The 17,201-nt window shown below is 39.6% G+C and overlaps 2 protein-coding genes across 2 annotated transcripts; one reads left to right on the top strand and one right to left on the bottom strand.

Annotated features, from left to right (window-relative positions):
- On the top strand, positions 8,935 to 10,773 carry LOC104732411 (serine carboxypeptidase-like 20; the record flags this gene model as incomplete). The annotated part of the gene is made up of 8 exons (XM_010451956.2): positions 8,935 to 9,335; positions 9,437 to 9,659; positions 9,751 to 9,873; positions 9,952 to 10,054; positions 10,184 to 10,221; positions 10,311 to 10,396; positions 10,469 to 10,514; positions 10,591 to 10,773. Coding segments are annotated over 8 exons (1,104 nt in total), but the record flags the coding sequence as incomplete, so codon positions are not given.
- LOC104732410 (gamma-interferon-inducible-lysosomal thiol reductase) lies at positions 10,981 to 12,325 on the bottom strand. The gene is made up of 5 exons (XM_010451954.2): positions 12,009 to 12,325; positions 11,839 to 11,904; positions 11,609 to 11,731; positions 11,427 to 11,519; positions 10,981 to 11,345 (listed from the first exon to the last, which is right to left on the bottom strand). The coding sequence occupies exons 1-5, from the start codon at positions 12,273 to 12,275 to the stop codon at positions 11,217 to 11,219; spliced, it is 678 nt and encodes a 225-aa protein (XP_010450256.1). The 5' UTR covers positions 12,276 to 12,325; the 3' UTR covers positions 10,981 to 11,216.

Raw genomic sequence — 17,201 nt, 5'->3', positions numbered from 1 at the left:
AGGAAGTCACTCACACACACACACTCCCCCCGCTCTCAGGTCGCAACCTTCGAGTCATACCGGCTCACTGCCAGGCCACAGCCTACAGCTACGGTATCCAGGGAGTCTCACGCGCCCACTCCCCCCGCTCTCGGGTCGCAACCCTCGAGACATACCGGCTCACTGCCGAGCCGCGGCTCACAGCTACGGTATCCAGGGAGCCTCACATATCCCGCTCTTGGGTCGTCACCCTCAAGCGCGCTCTCGGATCGTCATCCGAAGCAACATACCACTCCCACTCTCTGGCCACAAAGTCCATCGAGCTATCGGTATCACGTGAGTTAGGCTCGCACGGCCTTGAGCAAAAACAAACACTGATGCCAACGAGTATCTCCCGGCTAGATCTACCTCACATTTCCACAAAACATTCCCATTTTAGAAACTTTCTATTTATGGAAACCTTCCTTTTGTGGAAACTTTCTATTTATGGAAACTTTCCAAAAATAGAAACCCGAGCTATTTCTCTTTTCCCATGACAACAACAGTCAAACATAAAGAAAAATACTCATCTTATTAATCTCAAAAATGTCATAATCGTTACAATCTCAACGAAATTACATCAGAAAAACCAAAAATACAACAACCGGAGCCAACAACCCGCATCCCGAGCACCACCTCATCTTGATACTTAGTCGCACAACCAACCACCCCTAAGCGACCAAATATCAAGAGAGATGGGCTGGAATACTCCGTACCCGCTCCAGCCACGGACTACAACTCGGACCCGGCTAGACAAGCTCAAGTCGCGGTCTGCTTCTCAAACCACTTCTTAAACCTTGCCTTCATCCTCGCCTCGGGCTCCCAAGTCTGCTCCTCTACTCCGTCACAGTCCCACAGGACTCTCATCAAAGGAATCTTCTTCTTCCGAAGTTCCTTGACTCTCCTCTCGAGCACCCTCACTGGTCTCGCCTCTAAAGTCATGTTAGGCTGAAGATCCTCAGGAATCTTAGCCAACAACTGATCACCCTCGTGAAGACACTTCCTCAGCATCGACACATGAAATACCTTGTGGAACGCACGCATAACCTCAGGCAACTCCAGCCTATATGCCACTGGTCCCACCCGCTCAACCACTCTGAACGGACCCATGTACCTCGGACTCAACTTAGTCTCTGTCAAAGACCTGTTCGGACCCCGCAACATGGCCATCTTGAGGTACACTCTATCACCAACCTGAAACTCAAGATCCTTTCTCCTCTTATCAGCATAGCTCTTCTGCCGATCCTGAGCCTCCTTCATGTTCAGCCTCAAAACCCGAATCTTCTCCGAGGTCTCCTGAACAAAATCTGCACCAAATATACTCCTCTCCCCCACCTGAGTCCAACATAAAGGTGTACAACACGGCCTCCCATACAGGGCCTCATAAGGAGCCATCCCAATACTAGCCTGGTAGCTGTTGTTATAAGCAAACTCCACCAAACTCAAGTGATCTGCCCAATGACCACCCCAATCCAGCACACACATCCTCAATAAATCCTCCAAAATCTGGATCGTCCTCTCTGACTGACCGTCCGTCTGAGGATGGTAGGCTGTACTCATATGCACTTTCGTGCCCATCTCTGCCTGAAACGCCCTCCAGAACACCGAAGTGAACTTGGAATCTCTATCAGACACAATACTAGCAGGCACACCATGCAATCTGACTATCTCCCTCACATACTTCTTGGCCAAAACCGCTGCTCCATCAGTTTTCTTGATGGCCAGAAAATGTGCAGACTTAGTCAAACGGTCCACAATGACCCAAATAGCATCAAACGTCCTCGACACAGGTAAACCTACCACGAAGTCCATCGTGATCAAATCCCACTTCCACTCTGGAATGGGTAAACTCTGTAACAAACCACCAGGAACCTGATGCTCCGCCTTCACCAGCTGGCAAGTATCACACTTCGCCACCCAGTCAGCTACGTCCTTCTTCATCCCGACCCAGTGATAGTACCGCTTGAGATCACGGTACATCTTGGTCGCCCCTGGATGAATAGAGAACTTGCTCGAATGAGCCTCTCTCAGTATCTCCTGCCTCAAATCCTCACCCTTGGGCACACAGATCCGACCATGCACAAGGATAGTACCATTAGCAGAAACCTGATACTCTGCACCCGCAGCCTTAGAGGCATTCACCAGCCCCTCATCACTCTCCTGAGCTAACCTCACTCTGCTCAACAAATCTGCTCTATCAACTGCCTCCAAACCCAAAGGTTCTTGTGAGATAGCACACAAACTCAATGCACTAATCTCACCTACCAACACCTCCATATCCTGCTCCTGAGCCGAAGCCACCCGCTTCCGACTCAAGGCATCTGCAACCAGATTAGCTTTACCAGGATGGTAAGCTATGTCCAAATCATAATCCGCTACTAACTCCATCCAACGCCTCTGCCTCAAATTCAGCTCAGGCTGAGTAAAAATGTACTTCAGACTCTTGTGATCTGTAAATACCTGTACCTTCCCACCATACAGATAGGATCTCCAAATCTTAAGAGCAAAGATCACTGCTGCCATCTCCAAATCATGAGTAGGATAATTAGCTTCATGCTTCCGCAACTGCCGCGAAGCATAAGCTATAACCTTCCCCTGCTGCATAAGTACACAACCCAACCCCACTCTAGAAGCATCTGTATACACAACATAAGGCTCGTCCTGCTCAGGCAATGCTAACACCGGCGTGGTAGTCAACATCTGCTTGAGACTTGCAAAACTTGCCTCACACTCTGGTGACCACACAAACGGGACATCCTTCCCTGTAAGCTTAGTCATCGGCTGAGCCATACTCGCAAAACCCCGAACAAACCTCCTGTAGTAACCTGCTAACCCCAGGAAACTCCGAATCTAAGTGGCACTCTGCGGCCTCGGCCACTCCCTGATGGACTGAATCTTCTCTGGATCCACTGAAACTCTCTCAGCTGAAACAATATAACCCAAGAACCCCATCTCACGCTGCCAGAAACTGCACTTACTCAGCTTAGCAAACAACTTCTGCTCCCGCAGCTTCTCCAACACTGCTCTCAGATGTACTGCATGCTCCTCAGGACTCTTAGAATATACCAGGATGTCGTCGATGAAAATGATGACTGACACGTCCAGAAACTCCTGGAACACGCTGTTCATCAATCTCATAAACGCAGCTGGCGCGTTTGTCAACCCAAACGGCATCACCACAAACTCATAGTGCCCATATCTCGTCCTGAAGGCTGTCTTCCTCACATCTGCCTCATGAATAGGGATCTGATGATAACCTGAAGCCAAGTCGATCTTGGAGAACCAAGTAGCACCCCTCAACTGATCCAACAACTCATCAATCCTCGGGAGAGGGTACTTGTTCTTCACAGTAACTCGGTTCAAACCCCGGTAGTCAATACACAACCGAAAACTCCCATCCTTCTTCTTAACAAACAACACCGGAGCTCCCCACGGTGAACAACTAGGACGGATAAAACCCTTGCCCAACAAATCCTCCAGCTGCTTCTTCAGCTCTGCCATCTCTGCTGGAGCCATCCTGTAAGGAGCCTTGGATAACGGCATCGTCCCCGGTTCCAGCTCAATGGTAAAAGGATCCGACCGAGATGGTGGTAATCCCTGCAATGACTGGAACACATCCTCAAAGTCCTCCACAACCGGAATACCGCTAACCGTAGACTTCCCCACTGACTCTGGCATAGATATAGTAACCAGATAGGCCTCACGGCCCTTCTCGATCATCTTCCCTGCCTGAACGGCTGAGATCACGAGACTCCCCGAAGTCGGTCTAATACCCTGAAAAACCAACTTCCCTCCTGGACGCTCAAACTCCACTCTACCCCGATAGCAATCCAAATGCACCTTATACCGATGCAACCAATCCATACCAAGAATGACGTCATACAACTCCACTGGACTGATAAGCAAATCCGCTGGCCACGACTCTCCTGCGATCTGAATATCAACTCCTCCAGCTCGTCCAATAACCCTCAGAAACTTGCCTCCAGCAACTCTGACAACTCCTGAACGCTCTCCAGAATCCCCTCTGATCCCCGCACTCACGGCACACTCCGGAGTAATGAAGCTATGAGAAGCTCCAGAATCAAACATAACATGGGACTTAAACCCGCCCACCAACAAGGTCCCTACACAAATCTCATGTGTTGAGAACCTAACACTTGACCACAAGCAAAAACAAATATAATCTGAACTATTGAATTGACTAAGTTCGAATCTCAGAAGTTATACCTGTGATCGCTCCTGCACTAGTGCCACCGGGCTCCTGGGTCGAGTACACCTGAGTCGTCGGCTCAATCCAACCCACCGGCTGCACACCGTGCTGCACACCCTGCTGCACCCCTGGCTGAGCTCCAGCCTGCAACACTGCTACTGCCCTCTGCTGCAACTTGGGACAACGAGGCTTGATATGCCCCGTCTCTCTGCAGTAGTAACACACTCGAGTATCGGTCCGCGGCTCCGTCACCGCCCGCTGCTCTGTCACTGCCCGCTGCTCACCTCTCTGTGGACAGCTAGTCACCTTGTGGTCCCTACTACCACACCCAAAGCATCTCGCACCCCCGTGCCTCGACCTCTGCATAGCATCAAACTTCCGCTTCTGCCCTTGCGCAGGCTTGCCGCCCTTGCTAGGAACAGAAGACGGCTGAGACTGCTGAGACTGCTGTGGCTGCACTGAAGAACCGACCACAACCACCTGTGACCTCAAATCATCCTCTATCCCAGCTGCAACCTCAACCAACTCCGCTCTCGTAGCATAACTCCTCACTCTACACCGAGTCCTCAAATCATCCCGCAGAGCCAACAAAAACCTCCGCACCTGAGCCGCCTCTGGCTCCCATGCCCTGCCTGCATACCCTACAAGCCGACTGAACTCTGCATCCAGCTCCCGCACTGTACGGTTCCCCTGAGTCAGACCCAAGAACCGTGCCTCCATACGATCAAGTGCCTCCTGAGGAAAATACTTGGAGTTAAACTCCCCCACAAAATCTCCCCAAGACATACCCCTCTGCACCCTCCGTGCTGTCACCGACCTCCACCACACACGAGCATCTCCTGACAAGTAAAACACTGCCAGATCCACCCTGTACCGGTCGGGACACCTAAGCGAAAGGAAAATATCCTCCATCCGCTCTCTCCACTCATCCGCTACACTCGGATCGGTACTTCCTGAGAAATACCCTGCTCCCACATGCCGCAGCTGCTCCATCATCCGCACATACTGAGCATCCACTACCTCGGCCCCCGGCTGCACACCTGCCTGCAAACCCGCTGCAGGCTGCACCACTGGAACCTGTCCACCACCCACTGGCGGCACTACTGGATCCTGCCCACCAACCACTGGCGGCACAACTGCTGGAAGTCGCTGCAAAGCCTGAGCTACCTGAGCTAGCAAGTCCATCAAGACATCCTCCCTGCCTGGAGCACCTCCCGCTGCAACCCCCACACCCGGGGCAACACCGTGACCGACACCGGGCCCATCCGCCCTGCCGTCACCCAAACCAGCCTGGTCTCCAGACACACTAGGATGAACCTGTGACTCCGCCACCTCCTCACTGGCCATGCTCTGGGTCACACTCACACTGGCCTCAGGAACCTGACCTCGTCCCCGACCCCGACCACGACCACGCCCACGACCACGACCGCGACCAACAGCATCCTCACCCCTAACCATCTGTATCATCCAAGAACAGAAGGCTAAGCAAACAATAATTCTAATACACAAGAAACACAACTTACCGTGGAATCACAATCAGGCTCGAAGAGGATGTTCTAGGACTTCATGCCACACACAATTGCCAATCACACAATCAATTATAGCATGTAATCCTAAACATCAACAGCAAAAGCACAATGAACCCTAGACCTAGAACCGTAAGGGCTCTGATACCAAATTGAAACAACCCTTCCCGTTTTTTTTTTTTAATACCTTAATTTACTAGTGGTCCCATACCCACTAACATCCTAACATCAATCAATAACCGCGGATAATCAAATAAAACAAATTCCATTAAACCAAAAGAATTCCAACATTCAAATCCAATAACCAATAACATCAATCAAATAAAGAGATAACCAACAACTAACATCCTACAATGTTCCTTTGACTTAATCTAGCAACCTAACAACAGCTAGACCACAATCAATCAAGTCTCTAGAACATCCTCCTCCTCATAGCCCTTGATTCCACGATCACACTTTTCCTTTACCTGCACACCACAAACAACAATTGAGATGCGTAAGTATTATCATAAATACTTAGTGAGGCCATCCTCCCATCTACTGGGTTATACACACAAGCAGATGAGACCCTCAAGTTCAAGCAAAACAAACAACACACAACAATACATCAAACCAGAAAAACAAGTCTCGGATAAGACTAGTGTCGACCGATGCCAAACGGTGTCGATCGATGCTACAACAAGGTGTCGACCGATGCCAAACAGTGTCGACCGATGCCCATCAAATTGGTGTCGACCGATGCTCCTGAGTGTCGATCGATGCCTCCTCTGCAGACACGATCTGCGCGAATCCCAGCGACGAACTCCGACTCCAATCAACCCAAAATCGACTCCAATCAAGTCTATCCATCTCGGAATTCACTAGAAATCACACAAACAACGAACCCAAGCAACAAAACAACACAAACCACAAAGAAAACACACAAACAAGAGAGATCTCATGCTTAGATCAACCATGGTCAAGCACTCACCTCAAGAACAGGAAGATTGGATTGAGAAACGTGGAAAACAACACCTCCAGAAGCTCCCCCTTCGTTTCCAGCAACAGATAACCCTCCTACAGCCTCAGATCTCTCCAAAATCTCCAAGAACAAGCCCAGAAAACTCAGAAACGTTTTCTCTCTTTTCTCTCTTTCTCTTTCTCTCAAAAGCGGCGACTACCAACGAAATAACACGACCTAGGGTCGTTTTCCCCTTTTACACACGATTTTAGGGATTTTAATTGAACCAAACCGAACCAATCGACAATTAAAACGAACCCGACCAAACCGGAACACATGGTGTCGATCGATGCCACCAAGGGTGTCGATCGACACCCACACCAAAAATACACAAATTGGTTCGCGGGCGTTACAAAATATATCTCAAATATTGTTGTTGTTGTTGTTAATACATAGTTTTGATATTTTAAAAGATTTATCTTCGTAGTTTTTGATATTTTAAAAGGTTTATCTTCATTGTCTATTTTAGATTATCATCTTATAAGTAAACATTTTATATACCTTTTTACTATATTCACCCTACAAGGTCATGAGGTTGAAAAGATCCATGTCTAATTCTATATTTCTAACACTCAAATTTAAATAAAGTAAAATATAGAAAAAGAAAATAATTAAAACACATAATAACTTAGAATTGTAACTCCTATTTTTCTAAATATAATTCTACATCACTTCTATTCCTATAAATACTCATTTTCTTATTCTCTCAATTCATTCATTCTCTCATCTCTTTTACTATACCTCAAATCTTTTTGTATTGTTTTGTTTTGTGTTCTTTGTTGTTGTTGTTGTATGGGTTAACAAATCAATTCAACTATCATTGTAAAAGCTTAATTCTAAATTATATTTTTGGAGTTTGTAAGGTATATATATATATATATATATATATATATATATATATTTTAAAAGGTTTATCTCCATTGTCTATTTTAGATTATCAACTTATAAGTAAAATTTTTTTAATATTCTTCTACTATATGCACCCCACAAGGTCATGTGGTTGAAAATATCCATGTCTAATTCTCTATTCTCTTATAGCACTTAAATTTAAATGGAGTAATATATTGAAAAAAGAATATAATTTTTAAATATACCATCTAATTAAACCCTCTAAAGATGAAACCATTAGTATGAAATCTAGCACTATAATTTAAATTGATGAATGAAAATTTAGAAAAAGGAACCAAAAAGATAGAAGTTTTCCTTGGAAATTTTTAAAAATATTTATGATGTTATACGAAAACTAATTTAGTTTGTCACTTACAAAATAATATGAATTTGAATATGTATGAGTTTATATCAACAAAAGAAAAATCATGTGTAAGTTTAAAATTTCATTGGACCACTTGGTATTCCTTTTATAAAAAAAACAAATGAAAAATTTATTTCTAATTAATTCACATTTAATGTCATGTGTAATTCTACATTTAACTTGAATGTAACTCCTACCCAATTATTATTATAAATTTCATTCTCCCACTAATTTGTTTATCTTTGAAAATAAAATGTTTTCAGTTAAATTTTCATATTTTTATTTTTATTAGCTATATTTTTAGTTATATTATATATGTAAATATATATATATATATATCTTATATTTATATTTCTTTAAACTTTGAAATGAGGAATATTTATACATAATTTTGTTTGATACAATTTTAGTATAATACAATCTTAAGAAAAAATCTATTATTTGATTATGTTATTGTTACCAGAAAAAATATAAAAAAAAAAATATTATTTTTATAAATATTCAGAAATATAATAAAAATCTATTATGTATGCAACTACGCATTGCGTGGACTAATACCTAGTTTAATTCTAAAATAAAGTAGGGTTAGAAATACCTTAATAAGTTAACGTCGAAATCAATACACAAAACAATTTTTCAAGGAGAATCTTTTTCAAACAAAACGCCTAAAACTTAACAAACAGACAAAGACTTCTCATATACCTACCACGTGTCACAGTTCGGTAAGCCAGTCGTCACTTTAAGTAACCGCTTGTTTACTTTAATAATTGGTCCCCAGGTCAACTCGCGCCACTCATATCTTTTGCTTACTGCAACTCATCGCAGACGCAAGGTAAGCTCTTATTTGTATCTTTTATAGAAATGCTCAATATCGTGCCTTTTAAGGAAACTGTTACTTTTCAGAATCACATCTGTATCTGTTAGCTAAAAGATCTATACACACCAATCCTATGTTTCCTTATTTGTTCTAAAAATCAAATTTTTTTTCATTCCCATATCATCATCTTTTTGTCCTTTTATTACCAGAATTTCTTCCTTAATTCGTGCTAAATCATTTTCCCAACAATCATTCTTTTTGTTGTTGTATGGGCAGCTAACTAAGATCTTTTTCTTCTGTGTTGTTTTCCTATATAAAACAACTACTTACAGAGATCAATTTGTTCTTCATTGGTTAATCAAAATGGTCTGGTTAGTGAAGAATGTTCTTGTCTTTGTTACATTATTACTCTCTTCAGTTTTTGTAATAATAACAGAATCAGCTCCAGAGTCTGCTCTTGTTACCAAACTCCCTGGCTTCGACGGCACTTTCCCTTCAAAACACTACTCCGGGTAAAAATATCTCTGTTTCTTGAAACTTTCAAGAATATCTCTGTTTCTAGTTTTTATATATATAATTTTTTTTCTTGGTTTTTTTTTTTGGATTATTTAAGGTATGTGACAATAGATAAGGAGCATGGGAAGAATATGTGGTACTACTTTGTTGAATCAGAGAAGAATCCTTCGAAAGATCCGGTCGTACTATGGCTTAATGGTGGTCCAGGTTGTTCAAGCATGGATGGATTCGTGTATGAGCATGGTCCTTTCAATTTCGAGCTACCAAAGAAAAACAATAGTCTCCCACTCGTGCATCTTAATCCTTATAGTTGGTCCAAGGTGATTTTGAAAAAAAATTGGTTTTGTTTTAGTTTTCACTTTTTCATTTGTAATGTTTTTTTTTTATGTATGATTTGTTTATACTTTTCAGGTCTCTAACATAATGTACCTTGATTCTCCTGTTGGTGTGGGATTCTCTTACTCAAACAACAAATCAGATTACAATACCGGCGACATGAAAACCGCGGTTGACTCTCACGCGTTCCTTCTCAAGGTGTGAATCTCTTAGTAATGTTTTAGTTCTTGTGTGTGTAATTCAGATCACTAAATGCTTCAATGTTCTTTACACCAGTGGTTCCAAATGTTTCCTGAGTTCCAATCGAATCCTTTTTTCATCTCTGGAGAATCTTACGCTGGAGTTTATGTCCCAACTCTTGCTTCAGAAGTTGTCAATGGTATATATATATAGTTTCCTTTCATATTCGATGATGGGAAAACTATATATATACACTTGTATATATATAGTTTCCAACTCTTGTCAAGCTTTTTTTTAATACACTTGTTGGTTTATGTTTATGTTGTAGGGAACAAAAACGGGGTAAAGCCGGCTCTTAACTTCAAGGTAACGAGATTAACAAGTCAATCTTAGTTTCTTGAGTTCATGTTTTGGTTTCAGACAGTGATTGGATGATCTGCTCTGGTTTTGGACAGGGATATTTGATGAATGGAGGGCATGGATATCGAACACACAAGATTGATGAATGGAGGGCATGGATATCGAACAACCAAGTCGCGGGGTAATCTTTCATCGCCTAGTCGAAAATAACTGCCAATGTTTCTCTACTATAATGGATTGACTGTTTTTGCAGGTATACGCAAGGATATGCAAACAATCTCACATTTTTAACCATCAAGGCAAGCATTGCAAATAAACATCTCACTTTGAAAGTTGTTTGGTATACTCTTAATTCTATCCTTGTGGTAATTGCAGGGTGCAGGACATACGGTTCCTGAGTACAAACCGCGGGAGTCGTTAGACTTCTATAGCCGGTTTCTAGCAGGAAGTATGATTTAAGAGATCTGTGTTATGAGTTTCATGTTCTGTCCTGTATTTAAAAGTGTTCATCCTATTGTATCTTGACTGATTTGAATAAAACAGATATGTTCTTCTTCAGCGCATTATGCATCATAAAACCTCACGTACAGTTTACTTAATAGCTTGAGCCAGGGATTAATAACTTCATTAATTTGCAAATGTTAGACAATTTCAAATCAATCTTTTCATAATGAATCTCTTAGAAATCTGGTCTTCAGTGGCAGGATAAAGATAACTCATATAAAAAGAAGTTTGACAATTTGTTCGTAATGCATTTGTGGTCCATCTCCACTAAAACCACCGACTCTGGTATGACTTCATTTCTAAAGCATTTCCAATGGAAGAAAAAAAAAACTAAGCTGCTTCATATTATTTTCTTGGATAATATGAAAAAAAAGTGGTCAGTCTTAAAACATTGATGTAGTTCAATTCAGTAGTCAAATTTTTAAACATAACAGCTTAGTAAAAGATCTTTATTAAGTTATTCCACTAACATAAAACCCATCTTACTTCAGTATGCTTCAATTGGCATAGGAGAATTGAAGCATTGGCACTTTCATCTTAGACAAGGCAGAGGAATTGCAGAGTTTTGGGAGAGCAGCCTTTCCATTGTAGGCTTTGCAGACTAAGTCCACAAAATTATCAATATTCTGCTCAGAACACAATCAGCAAGTGATTACTTTTTCAGCAAAAACACTAATCAGCCAAAGTTGTAAAGAAGTTATGTATACCTCGTAGAGTGGTTCGCCGTTGAGTGTCATCCATGGTACGTATTTATGCTCCGGTTTCAAACTCAAGGTTTGGTTTGCATACCCAAGTATCAGCTGTCCAATAAAAAAAAAAACCAAAAGAAAGATTAGAAATAGATCATAGAGTAAAATGTATGTATGTTTTTTTATGTGTACCTAGCTACCTCTTTAGAGAGATCACCATTGTAACAATCACTAATTGCTTTGTCACCTCCATACTTTTTAGCACATGACTCCCAAGCATTCGTGTTAGTTTCAACGCACCGTATAAACCTATAGTGCAATCTCTGCGTTCCAAAACCCATCACATTAATTTTTCATAATTCATTTTGTCACCAAAAACAATAGTAGTACATATATGATGAACAAAATGGAGTAATCATTAATTATATACCTGATTTGGCCAAGTGCTTATGGCGCACGCTTCAAGGGCGTTTAGTTTACATTCTTCTTCACCATGCTTCACAAATTTAACAAACATAAAGCGTTTAGAATCAGTTTAAGAGATAATCATATAATTAAGACCAATTAAAAAGAGAGAGAGAGAGGAAAATTGACTAGAACCTGGCAAGTGACGGTAAGATCGTCCGAGACGTGGGCGTTACCGAATGGAACAAGCTTGAGATCGGTGATTGTGTGGAGATCGGTGCTAAAGACTTTGCCTAGATAATGGACAATGAAATTCTGACAAGAAGGACAAAGTGATTCGTAGTAAAGATTGAGCTTAACTTTGTCGGATTCTCCAGCCACGAGTTTGTTCGAAGATGTGAACAAGACGAGACAAGCTAAGAACACAAGCTTGGTTGAATAAGACGAAGAAGAAGAAGACATTGCTCTTAAATCTTAATTAGTGTTTGAGTTGAGTGCTCATGACTACTTGCCTTGTGTATTGTATCCATTTATAGATAAGATATTTTTGACTTTTGTGTCCCTACTTCCTAGTTAACCAGTAACCACTAATCAGTCCACTAGTTGGGGGATTCAGGTCTATTTATTATTAAAAAAAAACAATTTACTGTTTTTTTTTTTGTTTTTTTTAATAAATCTACCACATTCCAAAACTTATCTTGTGCATTCTACCACATTCGTTTACTTCTTTAAAAGCAATACCACAAGCTACAAGTATAAAGACGAATGTAACTCTTCTAAATTTTTATTTTTTTTATTTTTTATTATATTATTTCTTGTCCTGTCTCTTGTCTTTTTATGTTTTGTCCAATTTAAAACTAAATCAACAAACTATATTTTTCTTTTTTCATCAATTGTTCTATATTTTTTCATATTCTTATGTTGAAGCTGTATGATGCACCATTGGTAGACAAGTTCTGATGGACCAGATCTAGTACACTAAATCTGGTGGACCAGTTCCGATTGACCACTTCTGGTGGATCCAACTTGTCCACTTTTACTATATAATTTTGCCCATCATGCATATCTTCTGAAGCTACAACTGATCGAACAAAAGATGAAACAAGTGATACACCTATGAAAGGCGTCATCCACGATTCAACCATCTTTACATTGTGGACCACACATTTGTCTGTAGACGGACAAGATCCGGTGAACCAGTTATGGTAGACCAAATCTCTTCTTTATTCTGGTTTCATTTAGGGGGAATGTCAAAGGAACTCTAAATTATATTTCAAACTAGTACAACACAAGCCATGAAACTTTGTATTTAAGTGTAATCAAGTGAAACTTGTCCACAAACAACAAACCAACTTGTCTACCAAAAAAAAGATCAACTTGTCTATTGACCCGAACAAGCAGGAACTTGTATACATATTAGTCAATAACAAATTGTCCAAGAAATTGGAACGTGTCCATTACAATAAACTTGATAACTTTGTCTAACAGATTAATATCTTCTCTATAAATTCATCAAAAATAATTTGTCTACAGTCCCAACAAATCGGGATTTGTCTACCATAATTAACAAAAAAAAATTATTTACAAAAATAAACCAAAAATTGATTTTTTCTACACACTCAATTAATGCTCTCATTTATGTTATTATTGTATATACAACTCTCTTTTACTGACTGCTCAGATCTGGTGAAGATGGTGTCATCACCTGCTGCGTGGCCTGCTTTTACGCCTTATCTGGAGGATATACAGGCGGACAAAGAGGAGTTTGCTTCATTCTCATTGAAATACATTCCTCGCTCTCAGAATGGTAAAGCGGATAATTTGGCGAGACGAGTTCGCAAGGAACCGCACTTAGTTACCTATGTAAACCATTTCCCTTCGCATTGGCTCGTTTGAGTCAATCTTGTATGTTGTTGTCAAAAAAAAAAAAAAAAAGTCTCTTTTCTATTTACCTATTTCTTCTTTTTACCACAATAAATGTCAATTCAATTATAGTACCACAATAAATGCTAAGTCAGACATCATACAATCTGACTACATATTCAGTTTTGTGCTCATTATATAAAACAACACATTTACTTTAATTTCCAGCTATTGGACAGGAGGGTATATGCGACATTTTCAATGTCACTTGTGGTATAACAGAAAAGGGGTTTTGGATTATGGTAGAATTGGAAAGTTTTAAAACAAATGTGGTAGAACTGATTAAATTCCCTATTTTTTATAAGAGTTAATTATGTAGATAGTCAAATTTTCGCTCAAAAATGGTAACAATAGTAGTAAATTTATTATATGACCAACAGTTCGAGGGTGACTTTTCATAGATAACGAGGATAATGTATATAAATTGCTTAATTGCATGTCATTTTGAAAAAATATATATAACGGATTAAAGAGAAAAATATTGAAATGTTAAAAAATGTCGTGCACATTTCACCTGCTCATATATATTTTGCAAATTATTTTTCCAACAGCATATGACAGTTTAAATAAATAAAAAAATGAGTTATCTAGTGAGAATACTTAATTTATAATGAGACTCCCAACAGAAATTTATCTCTGCAAGATAGGATAGATTTTTTTTCAACTAATGGTAAGAAATAAAAGTGGATATATTATTTATTTGATGTACACAAAAGAAAACTGAAAGTGCTAGATAGGCTGGTTTGGCATTATTCAAAATCTGGAAAATATTTGGTGCGTTTGAGATATGGGTTGGCTAGGGAGATGGTGGCTGAGGTTGAAATTGGCCCAACATGCACGGTTTCAAGAGCCTAAGCATGGAAACTTCATGCTTCGCCTAAAATTAAACATTTCTTTTGGCAAATTGCCTCTAGTTCTCTCCCAGTGACCTATCGTTTGGCTCATCGAGGGGTTCAGTGTGATATTAATTGTAAAAGATGTGACTCAGAGTGTGAAACAATCAACCATGCTCTTTTTGAGAGTCCTCAATCGCGTCAAATTTGTGTGGCGTCACCGATTCAGGTTATGCCAGGGGTTTCCCTTATGAGTCTGTGTTTACCAATCTGGATTTCATCTATAGCCGAGGATCCTCTCAATCGGATGCTCAAGATTCTCTTCATTGGTTACCTTGGGTTTTATGGTCGCTTTGGAAGGATAGGAATAAAAAAAGTCTTTCCAGGCACGCAGTTAACGCCTGAGGAGGTGATCAATCAGGCTGTAAGTGATCAGATATTCTGGGAGGATGTACAAGTTCAGGTAGTGGATTTGCCTGGTAATGCATATCTACCAGATTCTGGGATTCCCTCGGCTTCTTCGAGTCAGGATCTTTGTTGTCAAATTGATGGTTCCTGGAAAGGATCCGACCCCAACTCAAGTTTGGGGTGGTGGTGTGATAATGTTCATGCTAAGACCCTTTTCTTGGGTGCTTGATGTCTTCGGCGAAGTCCTTCCCCGCTTCATTCAGAGTTAGAGGCTCTGATTTGGGCCATGGAGTGCCTCCTTGTAAACAGAGTTTTTTGTCATTGCTTTGCAACGGGCTGTGCAGAATTAGTAGCGATGATTCAAGCTCCTGAAGATTGGCCCGCATTTTCAAATATTTTAGACGATTTCCACATGCTAAGGACGGCTTTTCCACTCTTTACCTTGTCAAAGATTTCACGTTCCTCGAATCTGAGGGCAGATTGCCTTGCACGGTCGTCTAGATATTTAGTTTTTGTAATTTTCTTTCTAAACATTTTTCTACCGGTTTAGACTAACAACCATAGTGTTGTTTTCTAAATAATGTTTGGTTGATAGAAAAAAAAAGCTGGAGGTAAAGTAAAAGGGCGAATTTGCCAGATGACCAAAAACAAAAAACAAACGAAGAATATAGCACACTAATGAAGAAAATTAAGTAAATAACTATTGACTAATGTAAAAAGACAAGAAAGGGGTAGCGTGAATGACACGCGCAACCAACAAAGTTGTAGAAATACAAGGTTAATTTCTTATTTATTTATTCTTTTATTTATTTAGATAAAATAGTTCTCACCCCATTATATTTTAATGTGATATAAGTTTTCAACAAAATTAACTAAAACTTTGAAATTTATCTTAGAAAAATAGAATTTTTTTTCTGCATTCGATATAACTTGAATTTTTAAAATCGGAGGTTGAAAACTTTAAGTGATGAATAGTGTTTATAATGAAATAGTATAGCAAAAAAAAATAGTATGGAACATAAATAACTCAAAACTAATTAAACGCAAAATATGTTATACCTTAACGGATACAACATAAACAACCTAAGCAACCATGTAAATTTAACCATAAGACATCAAACATAAACAATCAAAATAAATGCACAACATAAAAAACGTTATACCCTAAGTGATACAATATAGACAACCTAAACAACCATGTTAGACAACGGTGGTGGCGAAAATGATAGCAATGAGCCAATGACTATGGTAGTAGCGGTGGTGGTGGTGAAATTTAACATGCCGAGTTTAACAATTTCCGAATAAATTACACTATACCCTAAGGGATACAACATAGAGAACCCAAACTATTAAATTAAACGCATACTAAAATTAGGTTACATGGAAATTAAATTAATAGAATATAATTTTTTAATTAAAAAAAAATAAATAAAAACATAAAAGAAAAGGTTTATTTTTAAGTAAGATTGTGAAATCCAAATAATTTGTGTAAATAGATTTATAAAACTTGCCCTATATTTTATTGTAAAATATAAATAAATAAATAAGAGATAAACAAGAAAATGAGATAAATAAAGGAAGAAATAAAAAGAAAGGGAGGAGGAGGGGAATACACGTGAGAGAGTGTGTGTTTAGCTGTAGACTGTTCATAATGTCATATGGACAAAAATGTCATTATTATAAAAAATATAAAAAATATCATAGGGTGATGGTTAGTATGTTTAGTGAATTAATTAAAGTTTTTTTGTTGGTTACTTCTGCCAATTTAATGAATACAAATATTATAAAGAGTCGAGTCCATGCTTAGTCGAGTGTCATAATGAACAGTTTACACTCACTGACTCGCAATAAGCTATTTGGTTACGTAAAACAATTATATCACTTTTTAGATCACCTACTAATCACTACAAGTTAACTCAAGATGCCAACGTATGCAGGCCTGAACGTATGGTGTCATTCGAATTTGAGTCTGGCCACAGAAAAAAAAAATTCAAATCAGTCTCTTCCTCATTTATGAACAATATTTGTCGGATTGCATCTGTTGTCAATTCAAGATGGTTTGATGGTATCTCTTAGTAAGCTTGTTTCTAGCTAGAGCAAAAGAAAAAAAAAATTGAAAAGTTTAATTAATTTTGTAATTCTAAATTTCGAATTTCTTATGACGCTGTCCTCCAACTAATAACTTGTAGAAATGGTCTTAATATAGGTCAGTTTAGGTTTTTTT

The sequence above is a fragment of the Camelina sativa genome, chromosome 12 (assembly GCF_000633955.1).
Source record: "Camelina sativa cultivar DH55 chromosome 12, Cs, whole genome shotgun sequence".
NCBI lineage: Eukaryota > Viridiplantae > Streptophyta > Magnoliopsida > Brassicales > Brassicaceae > Camelina > Camelina sativa.
This window is presented reverse-complemented; position numbering and strand designations above follow the sequence as displayed.

Coding starts and splice junctions, on each gene's coding strand:
- LOC104732410 (XM_010451954.2), bottom strand. CDS start 12,275: ATGTCTTCTTCTTCTTCGTCTTATTCAACCAAGCTTGTGTTCTTAGCT. Junction 11,520..11,608: donor ATGGTGATCTCTCTAAAGAG/GTAGCTAGGTAC, acceptor TTTATTGGACAG/CTGATACTTGGGTATGCAAA. Junction 11,346..11,426: donor ACGGCGAACCACTCTACGAG/GTATACATAACT, acceptor TGTTCTGAGCAG/AATATTGATAATTTTGTGGA.